The following is a 26,737-nucleotide window of genomic DNA, read 5'->3' as shown; positions in this document are numbered from 1 at the left end:
AGATAATTTTTGCCTGTGCTTATTCTCTCAATTTTTTCTGGTCTTACTGTTCTTGCTAGCTCTTTTTGCTTTTTGGTGAGGTAATCAGGGTTAAGTGACTTGCTCAGGGTCACATAGCTAGTAAGTGTCAAGTGTCTGAGGACGAATTTGAACTCAGTCCTCCTGACTCCAAGGCCAGAGCTCTGTCCACTGTGCCACCTAGCTGCCCCCAAGAATTATGTGGTCAAATTCTCATGGACTATTCACATATCACATAACTACTTATATATCATTAATACTTTTTTTGTGTGAGGTAATTAGGGTTAAGTGCCCAGGGTCACACAGTTAGTAAGTGTCAAGTATCTGGTCTGAGACCAGATTTGAACTCAGGTCCTCTCGACTCCAGGGCCGGTGTTCTGCCCATTGCACCACCTAACTGCTCCCTTGCTAGCATTTCTAACATTATATTAAATAGTGGTGTGTGATAATAAGCATCTTGCTTTACAAACCGACCTCATTGGAAAGGCCTCTGACTTTCCTCAACTACATTTAATTTGAATTTGGAGAAATACTATTTACTATGTTAAGGAAAGGTCCATTTATTCCTATGATTTCTAGAGTTTTTCACAGAAATAAGTGTTGGATTTTGTCGAAAGCCTTTTCGGCATCTACTGATTAAATGTTTTTTATTACTAATTTTATTAACATAGTTTATCATATTCATAGTTTTCCTTATATTGAATCCATACAATATTCCTGGTATAAATCCAATCTTGTGGTAGTATATAATCTTTCTAATGCATTGTTGTAGCCTACTTGCTAATTTTTATTTTAAAAAATTTTGTGACAGTCAACATTCATTAGGGATAATGGTCTGTAGTTTTTATTTTGTTGCTGGTTTAGGTATCAAAACCTTATTTCTGTCGTAGAAAGAGATTGAAAGAGTACATTCTTTCGTATTATTGCAGATAGTTTAGTATTAGAATTGTTTTTTGAATGTTTTAAAGAATTTACTTGTGATTCCATCTGATCCTGAAGTTTTTTTCCTTTGCGAAATCATTGTCTTCAGTTTCTTTCTCTGATGAGTTTTTTAAATGGTCTGTTTCTTCTTTTGGGTTAATCTGGGCATTTTATCTTTTTGTAAATATCTAATTCCTCCAAGATATCAGGTTTGTTAGCATATGATTGGACAAAATAGTTTCTGATAATTTCCTTTATTTCCTCTACAGTTCTAAGTTTTTCTTTTTTCATTTTTAATTTAAACAGTTTTTTTCTCATAAAAAATTCATGTTAGTTCTTGATCTTAATAATTTTTTTAAACTAGCTGCTAGATTTATCAGTTCAGTAGCCTTTTTGCTTTCAATTTATTCATCTCCCTTTATTTGCAGAATTTCTGTTTTCTTGGTTAATTTTTGTTTGTTTTTGTTCATTTTTAAATTGTATGCCTAATTCTTAATTTGTTCTTTGTGTCTTATGTTCATGAAAATGTTTAAAGATACACATTTTCTCTTCAGAATGGCTTTGGCTGCTTCCCATAAGTTTTGGCATATCTTCTCATTTTAATCCTTCAATGAAGTTTTTATTGCTTTGTGGTCATTAAATAATGTGTTGAATATTTCTATTTTTCTGCATTTTTAAGTGAGGTTTTTGTGCCCATACATAGTCTGTTTTTATGACAGTGTCATGTACTGCTTATCAGTATGCAAATTCCTTTCTGTTACCTTTCAGTAATTGCCAGAGATCTGTCATCTCTAATTCTTCTAAAGTTCTAGTCATTCCCTTGACTTCTTTATTGTTTATCTTTTGGTTAGATTTGGTCTAACCAAATCAATTAGGTCAAAAGGGAATATATTAAGATACCCTTTATTAACACCATTATAGTTTTACTATCTATTTCTCCCCTCAATTCAGCTATCTTTTCCTTTGAGTATTTAGATGCTATGTTATTAGGTACATATATACATATATATACACACATAAAGTATTGATATTGATTGATCTATGCATTTGGGTTAGGGTTAGATTATGTAATAGCATAATGTAGTAATGAGCATAATGTAATTCTGCAAAAGACTAATTTTTAGGAAAAAATTCCATTTTGGACATATATTCATTGATTAAGCAAACATTTATTTAAATATTTCGTGCTCTGTGCATATCATAATGTTTAGCACTGGGGGAGATAGAACATTTAAATAAGATGCTTCCTCCCCTCATAACAACAGTAGTAATAATAGCTAGCTTTTATATAGCACTTTTAGGTTTGCAAAATGGTTTGGAGGCAACTATATGGCTCAGTGGATAGAGCGCTGGGCCTGGGGTCAGAAAGACCTGAGTTCAAACCTGGCTTCAGACACGTGTTAGCTGTGTGACCCTGGGCAAGTCACTTAACCTCCGTTAGCCATAATCCACTGGAGAAGGAAATGGCAGACTGTTCTTGTATCTTTGCCAAGAAAACATCATGGGCAGTACGGTCCACAGAGTCAACAAACGTTGACTACAATTGAACAACAACAAAGTGGCTTGCATGTTATCTCACTTGATCTTCACAACAACCTTGGGAGGCAGGTGCTATTATTATACCCATTTTATAGATGAGGAAACTAAGGCTGAGAAAGATTAAGTGAATTACCCTAGGGTTACTCTGCTAGTAAATGTCTATGGTAGGAATTAAACTCATCTTCCTGACTCCAAGTTTAGCTCTGTATACATTGTGTCACCTAGCTCTCTCCCTTCATGGAGCATACTATCTAATAGGGAGCCAAAAACACAAATACAAATAACTATAGTACACATATTACATGGTACATGCATTAGAGTTGCAGAATAAGGTACAGTGTGATATCTGGGAAGTTATCACAGGCCCAAGAAAGGCTTCATGAAAGAGGTCACTTTTGAATCAGACTTTGACAGGTAGGGAGGAATTCAAAAGGCAAAACGGAGAAAGAAGTAGGAGAACATAAGACATAAGGGAAGACCGTTTTGACTGGAGCATAGAACACATAGAGGAAATTAATGTGAAAGAAAACAAGAAAGTAGGATGATGACAGATTGTGGAAGGCCTGGAATACCAGAAAAAGGAGCTCGAATTTTACATGGAAAGGCAATAGGGAGCTACTGAATATTTTTGAGCAGAAGAGTGGCATGACTAGATCTCTACATAAGGAAAATATGGCAACTATGTGAAATTTTGAAAAGATTGGGGAAGACCTATTAGAAGATGTTAATCATAATCGTCTGTACAGATGGTAATAACAAACTGTACTGAGGAAGTGGCAGTGTTTATACAGAAGTGAGAGATGTTATTTACTGGAATGGCATTGCCATAAACTACAAAAGGCTTTTTACAGAAATAAAGACAGACATAAATAATTGGAGAAATAGTTATTGCTCATAATTAGGCCAAGTCAATCTAATAAAAATAACAGTATTATCAATATTAATTTACTTTTTCAGTGCCATACAATTCAAACCACCAAAGGATTGAGCTAGAAAAAATAATATCAATCCATCTGGAGGAGCAAAAGGTCAAGAACTCGAGGGAAATAATGGGAGAAAAAAGTGGAAAGGGAGCCTAGTAGCTCCACATCCTCAAATTATTCATGCATCCATTCATCCATCTATTCACAGTATACCTCAGCCCCCAACGTAGAGGCCCCAATCAGAAAGGATCTAAGAAATCATCTTGATTCAAGGAGCCCTTCCTTCCCACTTCACCAATCGCAGTTTCACAAAGAAGGAGACTGAGTCTAGGGACTAACAAAACAATAATCATCAAAACTACTTGTTACTGGTTAAATGATAGAAAAGTCAATCAGTGGAACAGATTAAATATATGACATAGAGAAGCAAACCACCATAGAAGCATAATGTTGCATAAACTCTAAGGAATGGACCGTTGGAGTTCTACTTTGTATTCTGACCTAGTGTCTAATACAGTGTCTTAGTACAGAACAGCTGCTGCCTGACTTGAAGTGTATCTGAAAATTGACCCTACCTCATCTGTTGAATAAAATCTAAATTCATGTTTGCATTAAAAACCGCTCCTCAGCCTGTCACCAACTCATCTTACTGGTCTTAGATTGTACTGCTTCCCTTCCCAGTCTATGCTCCATCCAGCTGGGGGAAGTTTATTCTCTTCCCAAAGGAAACACCAGGCTGGCTCTATCTCAGGATCTCCCCACTTCACAGAATAAAAGTTTCTGTAATCCATCCATCTATTCACGGTACACCTCAGCCCCCAACTTAGAGGCTGCAGAGTCAGAAGGGATCTAAGAAATCATCTTGATCCAACCAGCCCTTTCTTCCTTCCCACCCCAATTATCCCAGTTTCACAAAGGAGGTAACTGAGTCTAGGGACTGAAACTTGGCCAATGTTTCAGGGTTAGTAAGTAACTAACTTGGAATTTGAACTCAGGACCTGTGACCCCCCAATCCAGTGTTGTTTCCTCCATGCCATATCGCCTCCCTAATTACCAGCCTTGGACATTGGTGCTCTTTTAGTTGTGGGGGTCAGGGGAGGAGACAGGAGGAATGTGTATGCAAGGACTTCAGAGGTCCAAGTGACCCTGATACCAGCAAGAAGGGGAGCAGCAACAAAGTGGTTCACAAGCAAGCATATCTAGGTCACAAACTGGAGGACTCCCTGCGTATGAAAAAGGAATAAATCACAAATAACCAGATGGGTCAGAATCAAGCCAAGACTAAATTGAAGTGATTGCGTATCATTGCCCATTGTCCTAGCCAGCAGTGTTGGGGAGCGGAGCTCAGCGTCCATCTAATGCAGGAGAGCCTTTTTGTTTCTGGCCCGGAGGCAGAGTCTGACCCTAGGGAAAGATTCTGTTCTTAGGACCTTCATCCTACTGTTCCTAGCCTGTGTTACACCAGGGTAAGGGAGGTGGAGAGGAGATTCAGCAAGCTCTCAATAGCAGCTGAAAACTGCTTCTTGGCCTAACAGCTGTGTTCTTTGCAACAGTGTCACAGATTTTTATTAGTGTCAACCATGAGGATCCCAAGAGACCTACTTTCCTTCTCCTAAAAAGAGAACTAGGAAAAAAAAACGAACTAGAAATTTAACCCAGATTCCCAAAGGACTGAGCCCCTGTCCTCTAAATAACTCCCTCTCACCATTCATTATGGATCCAAACCCACTCAGATCACTCAGATCCCCTTTCTTTTTTCTTCCAGACCTCTAAGAGATGCATCAGAATCTAACTTTGACCACATTCAGTCCCTAAACATGCAAGAAAAGTTCTATACTAGGTGTCAAGTCAGCTACAAATTTAAATAAGATGTGGCCCCTGCTCAAAAGGCGGGGGTATCCAGTAGAGATCTGACTTACACAGATAACTGATAGACAATGGAGTACAACAGTTTGAGAGGTACAAACAGTCATGCCACTGCAGGTGGAGGGAAAGAAGGCTTTTTGAAGGACATGGCATTTTAATTGGGTCTTAAAGGATAGGTAAGACTGCCTGGGGACTTTCAGGCATAGGGAGTAACATGAAGAAGTGAAATAGACTTAGGAAACCTCAAAGAGACTAATTTGAGTGGAGCATAGATTGGGGGAAGACTGGAAAGATAAGTTGGTGCCAGCCTGTGCAGGACAATGCTTCCCTGGAGAGTTTAGGTTATATTCAGCACGTGGTTGGAACCCAAAGTTTTTTAAGCCTGGGAGTGATGTGACCAGAGCTGTTCTTTAGAAAACCTAGTGTGTAGGCTGGATTACAGGTGGGGAGAAACTGACAGTGGAAGATTTCATTAGGAATCTTCATGGGATGAACCAGTCATGTAATCATGTGAGTCTTCACTAAGATTGTGGAAAGTGGAAAGAACAGGACAGATAGAAATGCTATTGCTAAGGTAGAATTGACTGGATGTAGTAATTAGATGTTGAAGAGGATGGAGTAAAAAAGAATCTTCTTTTGAGCTTGGGTAATGGAGGAAGTGATATTCATAAATCCTTCACAAACAGAGGAACAGGTTTTGGGGGGAAATATGGTAAGCTTAATTTTGGACATAAATTTAAGGTTTTTGAGTATCCAGATATATTGAGATTGAGTTTTATAGATTAGAGGATTGTCTACCTAGAGGTAAAACTGGGATTATATAAGATGGCTAAGAGAAGAAAGGGTAGAGAGAGAAGAAAGGACAAAGGCCTTTGGGGAATGGCTACATTAAGAGGGTAAGAGAATAGGTAGAAGGATCTGAAGAACTGGAGGAGAGAATATCCAGAAGGGAGGGATGTTCAACAATGTCACGTGCTGCAGAAAGGTCAAGGAGAACGTAAAAGGAGAAAAGGCTATTGGGTTTAGCGGTTAAGAGTCCAGTAGTGGAAGGGCAGCTACATGGCACAGTGGATAGAGCACCGGCCCTGAAGTCAGGAGGATCTGAGTTCAAATCCGGCCTCAGACCAAACACTTGACATGTACTAGCTGTGTGACCTTGGGCAAGTCACTTAACCCCGATTGCCTCACTAAAAAAAAAAACCCAAAGAGTCCAGTAGTGGCCTTGGAGACAAGTTTCAATATAGTGGTGGGAGCAGAAGTCAGATTATAGAGGAAGAAGTGGGGATTCCAAGTGTAGACCACTCTTTATGGCCCAGCAGTGAAAAAGAAATATTCATAGGTATAGCAGAACCAAGGAAAGTTTTGGGTTGTTTGGGGTTTTTTGTACAGGGAAGCTCTTGAGTATGTTTGTAGGCATCAGGAATGGAGCTAGTGAAGCAGGGTCCCAGTAGAAAATGAGCCTGAGGGCAGAGGTTGGAAGTGAGGAGTCTATTAGCTTTAGAAAGTCATTATTCTGGAAAATTAGAGGGAGAAGGACATAGATGGAACATGGATACTGAAACTAAATCTCCATCTTAGTCCAACCACTCCTCTGTCAGGTCTTTCCAGAAAATAGATACCAGAGAGAATCTTGAGACTTTCTCAATAGCCCTTTTTGCTAGAGGAGCAAAGCTAGGAAATGTGGAGTCAGAAGGACTAGATAGTGCCCAGAGTGGAAACTAATCTCAAGATAATGGAAAGTCAACTGAAGTTCTTTGATAAGAGTAGATGGAATAAGGTACAGGAAGGAAGGAGCAGAAGGTGGAAGGTCAGGGGAAGAGCCAGTGTTGCTTTCTAGGTTGGTAGGAAACCAGCTCCAGGTGACATCTCTTTTGTTCTGCCCCTTCCCCTCCCCCAAAACAGGGTTTCTGCTCCTGGCTGACAGCAATCTTCAGGATAAAGTAAGTATAATGGGGCCTCAGGCTCCCCAAACCCCTATCTCACAGTCCTCAGCCGATGTCCAAAGTTTCAAAGATAGAGCTTTTGAGGACTCTAGCCTGACCCTTCCTAGAACATACTGGGCATCACCTAGGAGAGGTATTACTTTTATCCCTGTTTCCCTCCTCCCACCCACTATCGTCAGCGGCTCCTCCTGTCATCTAGGTCTCCCTCCCAGCCGTCAGGTCTGTCTGGGCAAAATGGTAGGGCAGTTAAGTAGAACAATTCCCTATTTATCAGAAGGCAGGTGCCCAGCAAGCAAGAGCAGGTTTCCAGCAGGGAGGAACAAGTGCCCAGCAGTCAGGAGCGAGTGCCCAGCAGTCAGGAGCAGCTACCCACATGCCCGGAGGAACTGCTCGTAAGGCAGCACCTGCCTCCCATCAGGGAAAATCTACTGCCCAGCTGGCCTGGGCCAATGCGCGACAGGAAAGACCTACTGCCTGGCTGGCAGGGACGAGTGTTCAGGCAGGAAACATTCCCCTCACGGCTGAAATCAGTATGTAGCTATGAGGGGTCAAAACCCAACTGGCAGGAGTTGCTAGCCAATAGAGAGGAGCAACTACTACTCGAGAGGAAGAGGCAAGGCCCCAGCAGGCAGAATGAAGACTTCTTCTGGCAGGAGCATGCCTTTACCTGGCAGAAGGAAACCTTCAGCTGGAAGGAGGAAGCAGCCAGTTGGCAGGAGAAGTTACTCAGCTGGCAGGAGCATGCATCCAGAAAGCAGACGACTCAATTGACAGGCAGAGTCAAAGATCTGGAGAAAAAGCAAACAGTCAGGCAGTATCAAATAACTTCATCTTGAGGTTAGCTGGTTCCCCAACCAATCCCCCAGGCCAAAGGACAGAACCCCTTTCTGACACTCCAGAGTACCACTGATCCACCAGTGGTACCTTCTCTTCCTTCTCCCATTCCTATTTAAATTATTTTCTCCTTCACTCTCCATTATTGCCTCCTTCTTCCCTCTTCATTCTTCCTCCTCTTCCCTTTGTGTGCCTCTACTCTCTTCCCACTCCACTCCCATTCTCCTCCCCTTCCTACTTCACCTGCTGTGTTCAAGCTATGCACAGTGTGCAAGCTATACAAAGGTGTTGCTCCCTGCCAAAAGCACACATAAGGTAGGTGTGATGGGACCAAAATAGAAAACAAAGCCAGTTGATATATTCTAGGAAATGAGAGTAAAGAAAACACCTTCAGCTGGAAGGGTCAGGGAAGACTTCACGGGAGAAAGAGGTACCTGAACCCACTTTGAAGGAAGAGAAAAATTATGAAAGGTGAGGACAGAGGAGAGTATACTCCAGGCTCTGAGAATGCCCTGGAGGGAGACATGACACTTCAGGTTTGGGAAACGGCTGGTAGCCAACTGTGGGCCAGAATGGTGGGCACAGAAGAGGAAGTATAGTAATGTGAAATGAGGCTGGGAAAGTTGATAGGAGCCAGGCTATAGAGTGGCTTAAGTGTTGGGTCAGGACATTTGTATTTTATCCCAGAGGCAATAAGGAGCCTCACTGAAGGGATTTAGGATCAGGAGAGTGATGTGATCAGATCTTAGGAAGATTACCTTGATGTCCGTGTGATGGGTGAATTGGAAAAGGGAGAGATGGGAGGCCAGGAGACCAGCTAGGAAGCTGTTAATGAGAGTCCAGGTGAGATGGGGTGTAAGCCTGAACGAGAGTCATGGGAGAATGAGCGAAAAGGAGGTGGGCAGATGGAATCAATGGAACTCCCTGTGCATCGCCCCTTTCTCTTTCAACTCTTTCATCCTGCTCTTCTTTCTCTGTTGCCCTTTATTTTCTATCTACCTTTTCATCTCCTGAGCTTCTTGCTCCTCTCCTTTGCAAATCTTAATGTACCGGAGAGGTACCAATTATCTTTACCATCATTGTCATCATCATCATCATTTTTTCTCCTCCACCCTACTCCCCTTGCTTTACCCTCCCCATTCCTGTCTGTCCTTCCTATTTTCTAAAATCAATTTATCAAATATTCATTTAAGTACATTAATTTCTGCAAGGCATTCTGCTAGGCATTGGCCCTTACCCTCGAGGAACTTACATTCTGTGGGGAGGAATATAAGATGTGCAACACACAAATAAGTAAATACATGGTAATTGGAGGAAAGAGTGAACAACTGGGGAGATCAGAAAAGGCCTCATGTAGGAAGCCTTGAAGGAAACTCAGAATTTGGAGAGTTGGAGGAGAGGAAGGAATGCTTTTCAGTCATGGGAGATAGACTCTGGGAAGACTTGGTGACAGAATGTCAAGTTCAAAGCACAGGGAATGGACCGCTTAGTCTGAAATATAGACTGAGTGAAGGAGGAAGTAATGTAAAGTAAGCCTTTAAATGCCCATGTAAGTTTGCATTTTATTCTAAAGGCAATCAGCAAGCATTTATTAAGTGTCTGTTCTGTTTGTCCCATCTGTCTAGGCCCTGAGAGTTACTAGAGTATTTAGAGCAGGGAGTGACATGCTCAAATCCATGCCTTAATAAAATTATTTAGTCAGCTGTGTGGAAAATGGATTGGAGACGGGAGACACTAGAAGCAATGAGATCTCTTTTGTACTTTTTTTTCTTTTTTTTTTTTAGGCAGTTGGGGTTAAATGACTTGCCCAGGGTCACACAGCTAATAAGCGTCAGGTGTTTGCTCTGAGGTCAGATTTGAACTCAGGTGCTCCTCATTTCAGGGCCAGTGCTCTCTCCACTGCACCACCTAGCTGCCCCCAAGATCTCTTTTGTAGTAGTCCAGGTAAAGGGTGATAAGGGTATAAAGGATATTAGAGTCTCTGTGAGTAGGGAAAAATGAACAGATGTAGGAGAGGTAAAGGTAGAATCAACAAGACTTTTTGCAGCTGATTAGCTATAAACCTGGGTGATTAAAAGGATAGTAATACCTTCAACAGAAATAGGGGAGTTTGGAGTAGGTGAGGCTATGGAGGAGAGTGTGAGAATGATGAGGTCTGTTTTGAGCATGTGGAGTTTGAGGTGTCAATGGTACTTCCAGGTGGAAATGTCCACTAAGCAGTTGGTGATTTGGGATTGGATTCCAAGAGAAGTTAGGGTTGAGATTTGGGAGTTATTTGCATATATATTTGGGGGGGGGGCCACCTGGTACAGGTGATAATTAAACAGTGGGCTACCAACTGTTTCCCAAACCTGAAAGACTCGTTCATTTAGCAAATACTGAAAAGGAAGAATCAGATAGATAAAATGAGAACCAGAAGGAGCAGTGTCATGGAAACCAAAGAAGACAGGTGTATGTAGGGGGCAGCCAGGATAGATGATTCTTCCCTGACCTTTGGCTGTGACCTTGAGATGAGAGACTAGAGGAATTTTTTTTTTTAAGGACAGGTTTACAGAGGAGAGGTAACCAAGGGCACAATTAAGAGGGTTTGACCAGAGCACCAGAAGAGGCTAAACTAAAGGAATAGAGAACAGGAAATGGTGTACAGAGAAAAGAAAGTGGGTGAGAGAAGACCTTGATTTTCTCAGTTAAGTAGGAGGCAACGCCCTCCACAGAGAGGGAAGAAGGGAGAGAGGAGGGAAGAATGACCTGAAGCTTGCAGAGAGAAGTAGTTGCTTGGAACAGCCACTACAAGCAATGTAATAATCAAGTTTGAGAAAGAAGACTTGCCAAGCAGTAGTTAGGGCCCAGATGAACCTTGTATGGCAATGCAGACAAAGGATCAGAGGAGGCTTCTATGGTGAAGGTAACTCCAGTCTGCAGTTTGGTGAGATGTAAGCAGTGATTGAACAGGGAGTCACATAGAAGAGCGTGTAGTTGAAGTAGTCAACTCTAGGATCATGACTGAAGAGAGAAACCTGAGGCCAGGGCCAAGCTCATCAAACAAGATTTGTGCAGAGACCTCCAGTCTCACTGTGAACAAAGGATAGTTTTAGCAAGAGTGAGATGGAAAGATGGGAAATTATCCTATAGAGGTGATGTGATGTGAGCAGTGGTGAGATCTAAAGTCTGATCCTTGTGTGGTTGAGGTTAAGTGAAGAAACTACAGATCATGGGAGTTGAGGGGATGAATGAACTAGAAAGACTAGGGTATTTGAGGTAACATCAGCATATACCTCTTTCTTCCCTTATTATTCTCTCCTCTTCTTTCTTATTCATCCTTCTTGTCTCTTCCCACTTCCTTTTCCCTTCTCCTTCTGTCCTCTCTTTCATCACATACGTGTACACACACCCTAACCCTTCCTTCATCCTGCATCCCTTTGCAGGGAGAAGGGAGGCCAAGAGGTGATATTTCCAGTCTGAAAGTTGGAAAAATAGAGGTGTGAAGGTCAGAAGTTAGGAGAAGGTAATGGCCATTGCCATTCCCCCCTCTATTGATTTTGATTCTTCTCCTACTTCCTTTCCCTTTCCAATTCTGCTCCTCAGGGATGAGGAGATCTTGGACAAGTGTGGGGCTGATGCAGTGCACTACCTGACATTCCAGCGGCACATCATCGGGCTGCTTGCGGTCGCAGGTGTTCTCTCCGTGGGCATTGTGCTTCCTGTCAACTTCTCAGGGAATCTGCTTGGTCAGTGGGGGGAAGGTGTGCTTCCTATCAATTTCTCAAGGAACCTGCTGGACAGTGGGGGGAAAGAAGGGGAGGGAAGTGACTTGAATGAATGTATGATGAACAAGTGAATGAATGATGAATGAATAAAAAATGTTTATCAAACTCTTACTGTGTACCAAGCACTGGGCAACAGGAGATGGGCCAATTGCTGAAGCTCACAGCTTCCTATTCTTCTTCTCTTTCTCTGTCTCTCTCTCCCTTTACCCCAAGAAAACAACCCCTACAGCTTTGGGAGAACCACCATTGCCAACCTAGACTCAAGGTGAGGATACGGGAAACCAACCAAAAGGAAAGAGGTACACTAGTGTGGAGCTGGGAGGGGTGGGGATGGCAGGGGAGGCAGGTGGGTGTGCAGTAACCTGGGAATGAGGAAAGAAAGAAGACAGCCAGGTAAGGAGATGCATGGGTGGGAGGAGGACATAATGGGACAGCAGGAAAAAGTTAAGGTTGCTCAATAAAGAGGAGGTTGGGAATAAGAGTGGGGAGTGGAGCAAGGGTAGAGCCTGTAGGGTGTGTGTTAGAGGAAGAACCTCTTAGGTTCTGAGAACCTAAGAACCTTAGAGAGGCCTCTAAGAGGAGGGGCTGGCCTTAAACTGCATCATGAGAGAGCACTTAACCTGGAACATGTCTCCAGCAGGGAGTCTTTGGGCTCTGCAGTGAAGGGAGCTCTCCAGAGACACTCACAACAAGCCTGTAGGGCACGTAGGTCAAATATTTTCTCCATTTTACAAATGTAACTGTGATACAGGTAGGTAAAGGGATTTTGTTCGAGGTCACACCGCCCACAAGTCTCTGGACTCCTCATTCTAGGACTCTTTACTGCACCAGGCTGCCTCTTGGGGGATGTCAAGTGAACAAGCATTTGTTAGGGGCCTAGTGTATACCAGACACTCTGCTGAGCACTACAGATAACAAAGTCAAAAAATAGCCCCTGCTCTCAAGGAGCTCACAGTCTAATGGGAGAGACAGTGTGTGAACAAACTACAGACAGGATAAACTAGAGATGATCTTAGAAGAAAGGCATTAAAGGGGATGTGGAAAGACTTCCTTCAGAAGATGGGATTTGAGCTGAAACTTGAAGGAAATCGAGAAGGCAGAGACCAGGAAGGAAAGAATTCCAGGTGTGGGAGATGGCTCAGGGAAAATGCCAAGAGCCAGGACAGCTATGTGGCGCAGTGGATAGAGCACCAGGCCTGTGGTCAGGAGGACCTGAGTTCAAATTTGGCCTCAGACACATGATACTCACTAGCTGTGTGACCCTAGGCAAGTCACTGAACCCCAGTTGCTTCGCAAAAAAAAAAAATGCCAAGAGCTAGGAGATAGAGTACATTGTGAGAGGAACAGCCAGAAGGCCAGTACACAGGTTCACTGAGGGCATGAAGGAGAAGAAGGTCTAAATAGACTGGAAAAGTAGGAAAGGCTTTAAAAGCCAGTCAAAAAATTTTCTATGTGATCCTGCAGGTGCTCCACAGGGAGCCACCGGAGTTTGCTTAATAGGAGGGTGACATGGGCAGACCTGCACTTGAGGAAGCTCATTTTGATAGAGTGAAGAATGGAACAGAGTGTCAGGAGATTTGAGATAGGGAAACCAAGTAGAAGGCTCTACTGCAGTAGTCCAAGTATAAGGTGATGGAGGCCTACACCAGCGATGGACCTTGCAGACAGTAAATTTAGACTCTAGGATTTGGTTAGAGAGGAGACAGGGTCAACTCATAAGCCTCTTGAGAGAGTCAGAAATGTAGAGATCCCAAAGTGAAACATTTAATGCACAGACTGGATTAGAGATTGGTGCTATGGGAACAGGGTTTGTGCTCCCAGCTAGAGATATCATCCCTCAAATCCCCATTTCTTTTGCAGTAACAACCTGCTATGGCTGCACACCTCTTTCGCCTTTCTATACCTACTGCTCACTGTGTATACCATGCGAAGACATACCTCCAAGATGCGCTATAAAGAAGACGACATGGTAAGCAGAAATTAAAGAGACTTGTGCCACCCGCAGATCAACTCACCTGATGCTCAGCTCCCATTCCCCAGCCTCAAATTCACACCACCCATTTTTCCATTCTTCATCTCTATTCGAATCACCTCTTATCCTACTTTCTCTTTCCATATCTTCTGTTTTGTCCTTTCCTTTTCTGTCTTCCCCCATGTTCCCCCATTCGTCTCCCCCATCCCTCCCACATCTGCAGCATCCACTTCCTTTTCCATGTCCTTTTTTTCTCATCCCTTCCTGTTCTCTGTCCTCATCTCCTCCTCACCCAACAAACACCAACTCCTCATGAAAACCCTTGATGGGGTGGCGCTATTTCCAATCCAGTTCTCCTGCCTAATGTCTTTAGTCTTCAAAGTCTACCCTCTACAGTATGATCCCATCTTTTCCCTCATGCCCTGGTACCACCTCCCCCTACCATCATAAGGTGTTCTCTGGGCCCTTCTCTGGCCTCAGGCCCTGCCTAGACTCTGTACCTCACATTTTGAGGGTTCTGCCACCCGTGGAAATACAGGATCCAGCAGAGTGAACCATCTTCCTCTGCATCTCCCTTCCCTTCCAGGTGAAGCGCACCCTCTTCATCAATGGCATCTCCAAGTATGCAGAATCAGAAAATATCAAGAAGCACTTTGAGTGAGTTGACCCTGCTGTCCTTTTTGCACCTGCTGGGGCCTCACTTGCCCTTCCTATCTCTGGAGGCTGAGCACTGGTGTGGCTTCATGGGCAAGGAGGAGAGGGTAGAGACAGGTTGGGTACACTGGGGAGGGCTACGTCCCTCACAGATGGTGATAGGGGACTATGTCGTAGGGAGGCGTATCCCAACTGCACCGTGCTTGAAGCCCGGCCTTGTTACAACGTCGCCAAACTGATGTCTCTGGAAGATCAGAGGTAAGTGGTTCTCTGAGGGAGGGCCATAGGATAAGGGGTGCCACCATTTACCTGTCCCTTCTAGGGGCAGAAGGTCTTAGAAGAAACAAGCTCTGGGTGCAGCCTAAAGAATTCAGCTAGACTTTGGGAGCTGACATGTAGAGAGTCAAGGGATACACCAAGAAGACTGATAATCTTTTTTAGAGGACCGTTCCCTTTCTCTCTGTCTTGTCTGTATAATCCTGTCCAGAGGCAGGTTAAGTAGGGTTCCAATGACCTTCAGAGCCAACAGAGCTCCCCTACACATAGCCTGGACAAAAGACCCTCAGGGATAGGAAGTACTAGCAGAATGAAAAGGCAGTGTGCTGCCCTCAACCTGCCACACTGTTGATGGGTAGCCTTGTCCCTTGGGTCCCACAGGAAGGAGGCGGAGCGAGGGAGGATATACTTCAGCAACCTGCGGGCCAGGGAGAACGTCCCCACTATGATCAACCCGAAGCCTTGTGGGCACCTCTGCTGCTGTGCTGTTCGAGGCTGTGAAGAGGTAGACAGGGGCGGGCAGGGGGTGAGGAAGAGGGCTAGCGAAACCAGGAGAAATGCTAGAGAGCGTACACAGAGACATGTACAGAGGCCTGGGCTCCCTCGTGAAAACCTGGCTTTACAGAAATGCCAAAGCGCCTATGAAATGAGCTGGGAACATGGGCACTCCTGCACAGCACACACACACACACACACACACACACACACGCAGGCTTGTGCCCATGGATACCAACAGAAGACCAAAGACATAACCACGTCTGTGTGCTCCAATAACCTTCCCCTCCCCACAGCATCAAAAGACTCAGCATAGGAGAGGGACAAGAGAGTTCGTTGTGTAACTGAAAGACTACTGGTGTCATGAGATGTGGGTTCAAGTCTTGGTTGTGCCATTTATTAACTGGGTGGCCTTGGGCAAGCTGCTTGACATCTGTGAGCCTCAGTTGCCATATTTGCAAAGCAGGAATAATGAGACTTACGTGCCTATCTCAAAGGGCTGTTTTCTATGAAAGAAGGCCCTTCTTTTGCCCCACAGTCCCTCTCGTCTCTTGTTCCACCCCGCACCAATAATGCCTGTCTTTTTCTGATATTTGCCTATTCTTCCCAAAACCCTGAGCCTCTTCTTTCTATGAAGTCCTTACTTCCCTGCCCCTCCCACAGGTGGAGGCCATCCAGTACTACACGCAGTTGGAGCAGAAGCTGAAAGAAGAATATAAGCAAGAGCAGGAGAAAGTGAACCAGAAGCCACTGGGCATGGCCTTTGTGACCTTCCACAATGAGAGCATTGCCGCCCTGTAAGCCTGGGGGCACAGCCTGCCCCTCAAACTTCCCTAAACTCCACAACCAGTCCCTTACTCCACCACCTTGCTAGAACTTCTGACTCCCAGCTGTTATGTTGTAAAGATACCCTCCCATATACATATTAGACATTCTGAGGGCCTCTCTTCCAGGGTCCCTCCAACTCTGTCTTGTCTCCTCCAATATCATCGTCGTCTCCACCACCTGTAGCCCCTTCTCCTTTTCTTTCAGAGACCAGTGCCCTCTTCTCCAGTGTCATCTCTCCCTACTCCTAAATCATATGTTCTGTCCACCTTTCCCCCTCCACAGTATCCTAAAGGACTTTAATGCGTGTAATTGGCAAGGCTGTACATGTCAAGGGGAGCCCCGAAGCTCGTCCTGCAGTGATTCCCTCAACATCTCCAACTGGACAGTGTCTTTTGCCCCTGACCCTCAGAACATCTACTGGTGAGAGGAGAGAGTTGGGTGCTTATCTGGGGATTGCTAAAGAGGCAGGGTCAGGGAGGCTAAGAGGGTGATGAGGAGAGGATATATGAAGACCCCCTACAATCGAACATGGGACAATAGGGCAAGAAAGCTGAGAGGACTGACTGCAGAGAGGGAAGGGCGTGGTCCTGAAAAAAGTGGACTAGAGATGACTTTATTCCCCTCCATATGCGCTGCACACATGTATGTGCAGGGAGAATCTCTCCATCCGTGGCTTCACCTGGTGGTTTCGATGCCTGATTATCAACGTGGTGCTCTTCATCCTCCTGTTCTTCCTCACCACTCCTGCCATCATCATCACCACGATGGACAAGTTCAACGTCACCAAGCCTGTGGAATTCCTCAATGTGAGGTTCTCTTCCTCAGCCCACAGGGGAGCTGGCACACAGCGTTAGCTGCTGCTTGCTGCCTCTACTCCCCTCCCCAGACGCTATCTGGCCCTGGACTCTTCATCTTTAAAATGAGAGGGTTGCATTAAATGATCTGTAAGATGCTTCCCATTTCTGAATCCTCTGATCCTCTTCTTTAGCTAGATCATAAATGTCATTCTGGGTTAGTCAGGTGCTTGGTTTTCTCTCTGGGACACCCTCAAAAATTTACACCTACTTTCAAGATGACACATTTAAGTACCTACTTTCTATGGGCAGTGCTAATAGAAAGATTACATGCCTGCTTTCAGAGTCTAACTAAACAGGCTCAAAACCCTTTACTCCCCGCTCCCTACCTCAAAACACCTCAGCCCTACCACCACGTGATTGCTTTAGTATTAGCCTCGCTCGACCCCTGTGCAATGAAATACTCCTTGCTCAACTCTGTTCTTTTTGCCGTCTGCACCCCAGTGCTCTTGTTCGTTATTCCCCTCCCACCAATCCTGAGGGATATTCTCTCAGGAGCTAACTGCATACACACATTCACGTGCGCATACTGGACTGGGGAATCAGCTGGTCTAGATTTTCATGTTTGCTCTGCCACTGGTTAGCTGTGTGACTTGGAGCAAATCACTTTTCGTAAGACCACAGTCTGGCTGAAGCAGCCTCTACGATCCTTTCCTGTCTTCAGTATTCCACAGATCCCTTGCTCAAGCTAGCACATGATCTCCTAGGATCTTGCGTAGGAATCCCAAAAGCTTCCCACCCAGAGTAGCCATTCGATTAACGGGAGGCAGGAGAAAGTTGGATAGAGACAGTGGAGCAGGTCAGGATGGCATGGATCCAGGCCTCAGTGGCCTCACCTCTTTCCCTTGTCTTTTCCACAGAACCCTATCATCACCCAGTTCTTCCCCACTTTGCTGCTGTGGTGCTTCTCAGCCCTGCTGCCCACCATCGTCTACTACTCTACCTTCCTAGAGAGTCACTGGACCCGGTGAGATCCCCAGGCTCAGCTCCATCTCCTCCTAGCTTGTGCTCCCCTGGAGGGAAGGCCATGGTGGCTCAGTGGAGGAGCCCTCCCTGGCTTCAGATCCCAGATGTTCCACTTCTCTGGGACAACTTAAGTAAATCATTTCCCTCCTTTCTTTTACTTTCTTCAGTTTACTGACCACGAGTGAGGTTGCTGAGATAAAAAGCAAAGGACAAAAGTCTCTATCCTCTAGAAGTTTACATTCTCCTGGTAGGGGTGGAGGATGGAGGTGGATACAGAGATAAATAAATATAAAATGCTTTGAGGAAAGAGAGAAGAACTAGGGCATCAGGAAAGGCTTCAAGGAGGAGGTGGGTACTGAGAAGGAAAGGATTTCTAGGTCCCCCCCTAGCTCTAAGTCTCCAGTCCTTTGAAGAGAAGGGAAAGAAAGGAATGGAGAGGTGGGTGAGGAGCAGGGGCACTGCTGTCCCGGACTGACAATGATGATGGCCAAGGTGATGACTCTCCTGTCCCACCCCAGCTCTGGAGAAAACAGAACAACCATGCACAAATGCTACACCTTCCTGATCTTCATGGTACTGCTGCTGCCTTCTCTGGGCCTGACCAGGTAGGACTCGGGAAACAGTGGGGGGGGGGGAAGTCCCTTCTCTCCACTTCCTCCTTCCCACTTCTCCCTGATGAGAGGACAAAGGGAAGCCAGGCACCTGCCCCCTGGATCTCTTGCCGCTCTAGGGTGGCGCTCCCCCAAAAAAGGGGAGAAGACAGGGAGGCTGATCCCTGGGAGTTGTGAAGGAAAGGGAATGGGGAAAGGGCCTGGGCTGCCCCTCACTGGCACCCTTCACCTTGTCCTCCCTACAGCTTGGACTTCTTTTTCCGCTGGCTCTTCGACAAGAAGTTCTTGGCTGAAGGGGCTATTCGGTTTGAGTGAGTGACCGGGGGGGCACACAGGAGTGATGGGGGGTGGGTATCTAGGTGACAAGGAAGGTGGAGGGGACGACAGAACAATCGTGGCCTCCTATGGGGATAGGAGAGTGGCATCAGCAAGGGGGCAGGCTCTGCCACTCACTGGGGATGTGCAGGGACACACCTTCTGGGGTCTTTGTGGCTGGTGTGTCTATGAGGGTAGACTCTCAGTCTACGATGGCTAGGAATGGTGCTGGAGAAGGGTATGGATGGGTGGCTGCTGGCAGTGGGAAAGCTGAGATTGCCCCCAAACAGACACACGTTCTGAGGTGTCCCTGTTCACAAGCTCTGAGGAGTCTATAGGAACATGTATTCTAGTGATCTCTATGGATAGGTTATCTTGGAGTCGAGGAGGGAGGCATGCTCTGGAAATCTGAGGCCCACATTGAGGTGTCTGTCTGTAGGGACATACTCTCTGGAGAGTCCAGGCACTGAGTAGGAGGTTTCTGGGCTAGTTAATACTCTAGGAGCTCGTGTTCTGGTATTGTCTGTGGGAGCGCATCCCCAGAGGTCTCTGTGGGTGAGATACTCAATAAACACTTATTAAGCACTGGGGATAGCAAAAAGGTAAAAGGTGGGAGAACATAGGAGGGACAAACTACAGCTCATGTAGGGATATCTCTGGCAGTACACACTCAGGTGGTTTCTGTAGGTAGGATGTCTAAGAACATGCTCTGGTGTGTGGGTGTGGAAACATTCTGGTGGTCTCTCAGGGTACACTCTCTAGGTGTCTAGGGACCTACACTGTAGTGATCGTGTCATGAGAGTCTGAAACCCACACTGAGCTGTGTCTACAGGAACGCCTGCTTCAGGAGTGTCTGAGGACCCTCCCTGGGAGCATCCTCTCTGAACTGTCTATGGTGTGGACTGTCTGTGGGAAACACACACTAGGAAGGCCCAGCCTGGGTGTGTCTGTGCACACATGCCTTGGTTTTACTGTCTAGGATCACACACTGTGGTGTGTCCATTGCCCACGTTCCCTGGTGCTCTCAGTGGGCAGGATGCTTGTTGGAATGTGCTCAATGGAACATATTTTGGGATGTCTGTGCAGCACATTCCATAGAGGTCTCTGTGTGTATATTGTCCGTGGGAACACATTATATCTCTATAGGACATACCTTCTGGGGTGTTTAGGGGTACACTAGTGGTTTTTATGATGGAGTGAATGGTGACATGCTTTGGGACCATCTTTTGGGACATTGGGGTCTCTGTGGATGGAGTGTGCATGAGACATAGTCTGGGATGTCTTTTCTGAGACATACTCTAGGACATGGGAGAACCTAAGCTCTGGGGTATCTAGGGCACCCATTGTGGTGGTTTTTCTAGATAGAATGTCTACACTTGCTTTGTTAGTGTTCCTTTGGAGCTAAATGAGCAGATGTTAATCAGATCACTAGGATTACACAGCTCACCTCCACAGGGTCGGAAGGGCCCCATGTGGTGTAGAGTACACAGAGGGCAGGGTGGTGCCCTGGGGGGAGAAGTACGAAGGAGGAGGGTAGAGCAGGTGAGGGGGGTATGGAGAGTGCTCCTGATGGCTGGGATAGGAAGGGTCCTCAAGTGTGTGGATTGGGGACTGAGCCTCGTAGTGCCCTTCACCATTGGGCATGGTAGTGGAGCACCAATGGTGCCCACAGGTGTGTGTTCCTGCCGGACAACGGCGCCTTCTTTGTCAACTACGTCATTGCCTCGGCTTTCATCGGCAATGCCATGGACCTGCTGCGAATCCCAGGGCTGCTGTTATACATGATCCGCCTCTTCCTCGCTCACTCCGCCGCTGAAAGGCGCAACGTCAAGCGGGTATGGTGAGGGCCTCCCTTGTACACACCTCAGGCCTTAGTCCTGGGCACCTGGCGGGAGAGCAGAGCAGTGGGGAAAGATGTCAAGGGGAGAGGAGGGGCCTAAGGGAGGGCATTGGGAAGGACAGAAACAGACAGGGTTGGGAGCGGGGAAAGGGAGCAGGACTGGCAGCCATCTGCTCTTACTCCACAAGGGGACACTCCATCCTTTTTCTAAGGAGATGAGCCTAGGTAGCCTGTCTTTCCTTCTCCTGCTTTTGTTCTCTGACCTCTTCACACAAACCACCCACGATACACACATCCCCAGCTCCTCTGTCCCCTCAGCCCCTTTTCCCTCCTTCTTCTACTCTCCCTGTCTTTCCATTCTTCCTATCTTCCCATGTCCTCATCACCTATCCTCCCTTCCCTCTATATCCTCTCTCATTCGCCTTTATTCCTTGTCCTGCCCGCCATTCTCCTTTATTTTCCAGCACCCTTTCCTTTTCCCTTCCCATTCTTCTTCCTTCAATCCCTGTTACCCTTCCCTTGTCTGTAACATCTTCCCCCACCTCCATAACTCCTTCCCCTGCCCCCTACATACTTACCTTCCGTATTTATCCTCCTTCACCTTTTCCTTGCTCCATGTATCTTTCTTCACCCTATATCCATCATCTCCCCTGCTTTTTCTCCCATGACCCTGGCCTCCCAGCTATCCATACCCTATCCATCCCTGTCCTGTTTCTCTGTCTCTTGGGTCCCCAGAAGTCTCTGAGCCACCCACTCCCCCACCCCCTGCCCCATCTCCCCCCCAGCACCAGGCCTACGAGTTCCAGTTTGGCGCGGCCTATGCCTGGATGATGTGCGTCTTCACGGTGGTCATGACCTACAGCATCACCTGCCCCATCATCGTACCCTTCGGTAGGCAGCGCCGCGCCGGGACTTGGGCCCTGCTGAGGGGGACTTCCCTAGCCAGGGCCACTCCCCAACCTGGGAAGCATTATGCTGGGCTATAAGGGTTAGGTCAGGCCTTGCCCCGAGTGGACAGAGCCCTGGGCTGGGAGGACAGAGCCCCTGGATCCTCCCGCCCGGTCTCTGCCTCAGTCTGGGACCTGGCCTGTGGGTTGGGGGAGAGAACAGCCCAGCCCAGGTCTACCCTTTGCAGGCTCTAGGCAGAAAAGGAGGGGAGGAGGGAGGGCAGTGTTAAAAAAGTTACAGGCAGATTCTGAGGTACTCACACACCTGAGTGCTTAGGCACGTCCACAAATACATTTGGACATACACAGATGCATTTGTGTTCACACATGTCCACGTATGTGCATGTGTATGCATGCACATATTCAAGGGTCTTCAGGACCAGAAGAGGAACCTTTGGGTTAGTGGGGAAAGCACTCAGGGACAGAGCACTGAAGGGAAGGTGAGTCACAATATTGAAGCTGAAACCTCCAGGGGGACTGTCCCTGAGATGTCTATGCTATAGATAGGCTGGGCTAGCCAGCACTAGGGACGGACAAGGTAAGCAGTCACCTCAGACACAGCATTCATGGGGAATCACTAATGATACTCTGATAATCCTTTGGATGAATGCATATGCTTTTAGTGGCAAAACACTACCCAAAGTACAAAGATATTTTTTGTGATAAATGCCCATAGTATCATAGGAAAGAAACTAATACAAAGGGCATGTGATTTTCACACCTTGCACAGACCTCCCTGCTCTGAACAGCCAGGCATTGGTGGAGCAGAGTTAGCCCATAATTGGTTCCCGGCCTGTCTGCTGTCACCCAAACCTTAGCTTCCTTGAGCTGTTATCCAGCTACCTTAACAGTGCAGATTGCAACTTAATTCCCTTCCCAGGAGCCGGGGGGCAAAGCCAGCTACAAAATGATAGTTTGTCTTGGTTGGCCTGCCCCAGCCACCCTTCTCTTGGATCTAGCCCAGCCCCTTCTCTGGAATCTCCCTCCTCTCTAGGCATTGTCCTCCAGAGTTACCGTTCTTCTCCCCTCTTATACCCTCACTTAGATCTCACCCTTCGAGGAACTTGTTTGGGTTTAGCCAAGGAAGGAGACTGATCATCTAAGTTAATTCATACTGAAATGTGAAAGACTGATCCAGTTAAGGTGCTAGCCGACTACCCAGGAGTCATTTACATTCTAAAGAAATGGCTCAGTCTCCAAACCCATGCTTCTTAACTTTTTTGTGTATTTTGGACCCCTTTGATGATCTGATGAAGCCTATGGACCCTTTCTTAGAATCATGTTTTTAAATGCATAAATGAAAAAATGTAAGATTATAGAGAAAACCAATTATGTCGAAATACAGTTTTCAAAATATTTCAGCAACAACAACAAAAAGCTGACAGAGTCCAGGCTAAAAGCCCCTGCTCTAAAGGAATGGACCACGTGGTAGAATTTCAGAGGTGGGAGGGAAGGAGACTGAGCCGTTAATCATTACCGTGTAAGCTCTGCCCCAGTGGGTCAGTGATAGGTTGCTGCCCTATTGGGCTGTGGCTCATAATGGGGGAGGGAGGGAGGGTTGTTTAGAAGTCAGAGGTCAGGGCACTGGCCTACCTGTCCCCCCAGGGCTCATGTACATGCTGCTGAAGCACCTGGTGGACAGATACAACCTATACTATGCATACCTGCCGGCCAAGCTGGACAAGAAGATCCATGCTGGGGCTGTGACCCAGGTGGTGGCTGCGCCCATCCTCTGTCTCTTCTGGCTCCTCTTCTTCTCTATCTTGCGTGCCGGTGAGGGAGGCCTGGGGAGAGATGGGGTGACCAGGGTGGGAACAGCTCCTCGGTTGGAGGTGGGGGGAGGTCTTCGGACATTAAAGTTAGGAAGCTAAAAAAAGCCCCTGGACCTGTCCAGGCCAGTTGGAAAAGGCCCAGGGCCCTGTGGGAGGCTGAAATATACCACAATTCAATTTATCCAGCTTTTCCTGACCTGGAATAGAGTTGAGGGAGAGTTGGACAATGGGAGAAGATGGGATGGGATTGAGAAGGTGGGGAAGACACTGTAGGAAGAGATTAAGGGACACAGGAAGGAGCAAAGGGATGGAGAAAAGGAGGAAAGAAGGAAGAAGTGTGGCAGAGGTGGACACACATCCCTCCCCAGCCCAACCCTGTTCATTTCTCCAAATCCCACAGGGTTCTTGGCCCCCACTTCTATGTTTACGTTTGTGGTCCTGATCATCACCATTGTCATCTCTCTCTGTCACCTCTGCTTCGGATATTTCAAATATTTCAGTGCCCACAACTACAAGGTGAGATGGGGAAGGATATCAGAGTAAATCCGTCTTAGGAACTACAGGCTAAGCCTCTGAGGAATTTTGGGGTGGCTGGTGAAGCCAGGTGGTGATGAAGGTTCTCTGGGCATTGTTGGATTAAGCAACTGGGACTCCCGGGGTGGGGAACAGAAGAGAGCATCCAGCAGAGACCAAGAAGTTCAGGAAGTCAGTGGTTCATGATTGACCTTTCACCCCCTCCCCAGATCGATCACACCGAAACAGGGGATGCCACTGACTCCAGAATCAATGGTAGTCGCACCACTGTCAAATCTGCAGTGAGTATCCCTTCTCTCCTCCCCCCCAACGCGGTCTTCCCTTTTCCTCCTCTCCTCCACCAAACGCCCATTATTCCATGATTTCCCGCAAGGAGAGAAAATCAATGTGCCATTGGAAAGATGAGATTCATGGCAGTTTTCCATATTCCTCCCTCCACAAGTCAAGGGAGGAAGGATGCTCCCACCCCGCCTCTCATGAAGGACCACAAAGTTTTTGAGGGAAACACTTTGGGAACCTTAAAAAGATGTCCAAATGACAGGCGTTCTCCAAGGTACTGTAGTGGACTAGCAAGAGCATGAGCTCCTTGAGGGCAGGGCCTGGCTTTGCTTTTGCTTTTGCTTTGTATTTCCAGCACTTAACACAGTGCCTGGCGTGTAGTCAGTGTCTGTTAAATGCTTGTTGTCTTGATTTGAGTCAGAGGACCTGGTTTCACATCCTGACTCTGCTGCATAGTACCTGTGTGACCATAGGCAAGTCACTCCCCATCCAGGTCTCCTTTTTCCTCCTCTATAAAGTAACTGGATTAGATGATCTTGAAGGTCTCTCCCCGCCTTCACAAGATTCCTGGGAGTCACTCCTTAAATAGCTTAACCCCAGAGACCCTCCATCCAGTGACGTTGCTTCTACCCAATCTTGGTGCACCATCCTCCCTCTCCTCTGTACATACTCACGTACACTCTGTTCCTTTCTCTTTCCCCTCACAGAAGTACATTGCTCAGGTGCTGCAGGACTCAGAAGAGGACAGGGATTCTGGGGACTCTGGTGGTTCTGGCGTGTCTGCGGGCTCTAGGACCTCTGAAGTTTCTGGGGTCTCTGGAATTTCTGGGGCCTCTGTGAATTCCAGGTGTATGAAGGAGGAGCCTCCATTGTCCTTAGAGCATGATGAGGAGACTCTGATAACCCAGGAGGAGCTCTCAGACACAGACTTCCAGTCCTATGTGGAGAGCCTCATAGAGAATGAAATCCACCAGTAAGGGGGGTGGGGGAGGCCCTGGTGGCTCAGCCCCTGCTCCTAACCCTTCCTCCCCGACCCTGCCCCCCACGGACACTAAAACGCTAATAATTTATTAGATTTAAAGCCTCTTCCTTCCCCCACTCTGCTTTAATTAAGGTATTTCAACCTTGGGGATAGTGCCCACTGCCTCCCTCCTTGGAGGCCAGCCTCTCCCCTGAAAGCCCTTCTCCCCTGCCCAATGAGGAGAATCGCCCCGAGCTGGCCCCGGGGCAGAGTGAAGGGGGAGGGCAAAGGGGAGGTTCCCCCAAACCAGAGGCCCTTCCCTCCCACCCAGGGCAATGGCCAGAATGGGGTTAAAGAGAGCCATGAGGGGGCACTGACTGGAGATATGGCGGGGGTCAGGGTGGACAATGGGACCTACACCCCTTCAGTTCCCAATCCCCCACCAGGCCCTTATGCTCTGGGGACACCTCTATCCTTACCTACCCCATTTGGGGGTTGCATGAGAGGAGTGGGGGGCCAAGTGGGAAGTGGAGTCTATCTGTCCCCCAGGTAGTGGGGAAGGAGTCGGGGAGGGGGAGGGGTGGGGGGGGAGGGGCACAGCTGACACTGGAAAATGGGGTTTTGCACTTTTTTTTCTCCATTAAAATAAAAATGAAAAACAGGTGAGACTGTGTCTGGTCTATGGAGATGCTTCCCAAATCCATCCTTGCACTTCTCAGTACTCTCCCCTTCCTGCCCACCCCCCTTCTTCTATTTCCAATTGCCTGTCTGGGGCTTCTTTGTAAAAGAAAAAGGTAAGGACTGGAGGGGAGGCCACTGGGGTGGGCAGACCTGTTAAGTTTGAGTGCTTCAGAGGATCTGGTATGTTGGTGTGGGTATTCCTGGCCAAAGACCTAGACTGGTCCTCTTTTCTGTGTGTCATTTCCTCAGGGGGTTCATCAAAAATATTACAGGCCTAATGGATCTTTTCAAATATGATGGCTACCACCGTAAGCACCAAGCCTAGCAATCCATGTTTAAATCCATGCTCTTATTATATGATGGCCCCATCTTTTGCAATTGTTCATGCCCTTGATATCTTTTACACCACTTCTCATGGAGTAAGTCATCATTAGTAATAGACTGTAGCCTACTTAGGCCTATCCTGATTGGGTGCCACATAACACCACTGGGAGAATACTACATGATGGGCCAGATTGCTTTTATGTGTGCCCATAGTATAGCAGGTATCCAGGATAAAATTAACTCTGTGACATAATTTGAGCAGTATATGTTCATCTTCAGTGAGATAATTTTCCCAAGATCTTTGCAAATGTTAACATGCTGTCCGTAGGTGTCAGTTATTTTTGTGATTATCCACCAATATTCTTTGACAAGCTATCATGGCAAGAAAGCAGCCCTGTGTTCTGGTAGGCCAGGCAAGCAGGGTGCAATTGAGAGAGGCTGCTAAGTTGGAAAGGCTTCAAGAATGGTCTTGGAGACAATCCAGTATCTGAAGAGTATCCCAGCTAATTAATTGTGGAGGAGACCCGTCATTAAAGGTTGGCTGCCGAGGGAGCCGTGAATTTTTTAGTCATGTTAAACCATGGAAGGTATGTGTCCGAATTAAAGTGCTTAGCATG

General features: G+C 46.6%; 2 protein-coding genes across 2 annotated transcripts in view; both read left to right on the top strand.

Annotated features, from left to right (window-relative positions):
• TMEM63B (transmembrane protein 63B) overlaps window positions 1-25,229 on the top strand; it is a 40,071-nt gene extending 14,842 nt beyond the window's left edge. Inside the window, 20 exon segments of the mRNA XM_020993860.2 lie at window positions 7,170-7,207; window positions 11,630-11,772; window positions 12,025-12,076; window positions 13,672-13,780; window positions 14,370-14,440; window positions 14,615-14,695; window positions 15,095-15,218; window positions 15,872-16,005; window positions 16,319-16,456; window positions 16,689-16,842; window positions 17,751-17,857; window positions 18,375-18,461; window positions 18,713-18,778; window positions 20,455-20,617; window positions 21,408-21,513; window positions 23,175-23,342; window positions 23,742-23,857; window positions 24,085-24,156; window positions 24,862-25,125; window positions 25,127-25,229. Coding sequence (XP_020849519.1) covers window positions 7,170-7,207; window positions 11,630-11,772; window positions 12,025-12,076; window positions 13,672-13,780; window positions 14,370-14,440; window positions 14,615-14,695; window positions 15,095-15,218; window positions 15,872-16,005; window positions 16,319-16,456; window positions 16,689-16,842; window positions 17,751-17,857; window positions 18,375-18,461; window positions 18,713-18,778; window positions 20,455-20,617; window positions 21,408-21,513; window positions 23,175-23,342; window positions 23,742-23,857; window positions 24,085-24,156; window positions 24,862-25,125; window positions 25,127-25,228 — 2,295 coding nt within the window. The 3' untranslated portion in view covers window position 25,229.
• Window positions 7,477-11,622, top strand: LOC144457957 (uncharacterized; the record flags this gene model as incomplete). The annotated part of the gene is given in 2 exon segments (XM_078156788.1): window positions 7,477-7,966; window positions 7,969-11,622. Coding segments are annotated over 2 exon segments (642 nt in total), but the record flags the coding sequence as incomplete, so codon positions are not given.
• Window positions 25,230-26,737: the final 1,508 nt, after the last annotated feature.

This window comes from Phascolarctos cinereus, unplaced genomic scaffold, assembly GCF_003287225.1.
Source record: "Phascolarctos cinereus isolate Bilbo 61053 unplaced genomic scaffold, phaCin_HiC Scaffold_5;HRSCAF=322, whole genome shotgun sequence".
Taxonomy (NCBI): Eukaryota; Metazoa; Chordata; class Mammalia; order Diprotodontia; family Phascolarctidae; genus Phascolarctos; species Phascolarctos cinereus.
This window is presented reverse-complemented; position numbering and strand designations above follow the sequence as displayed.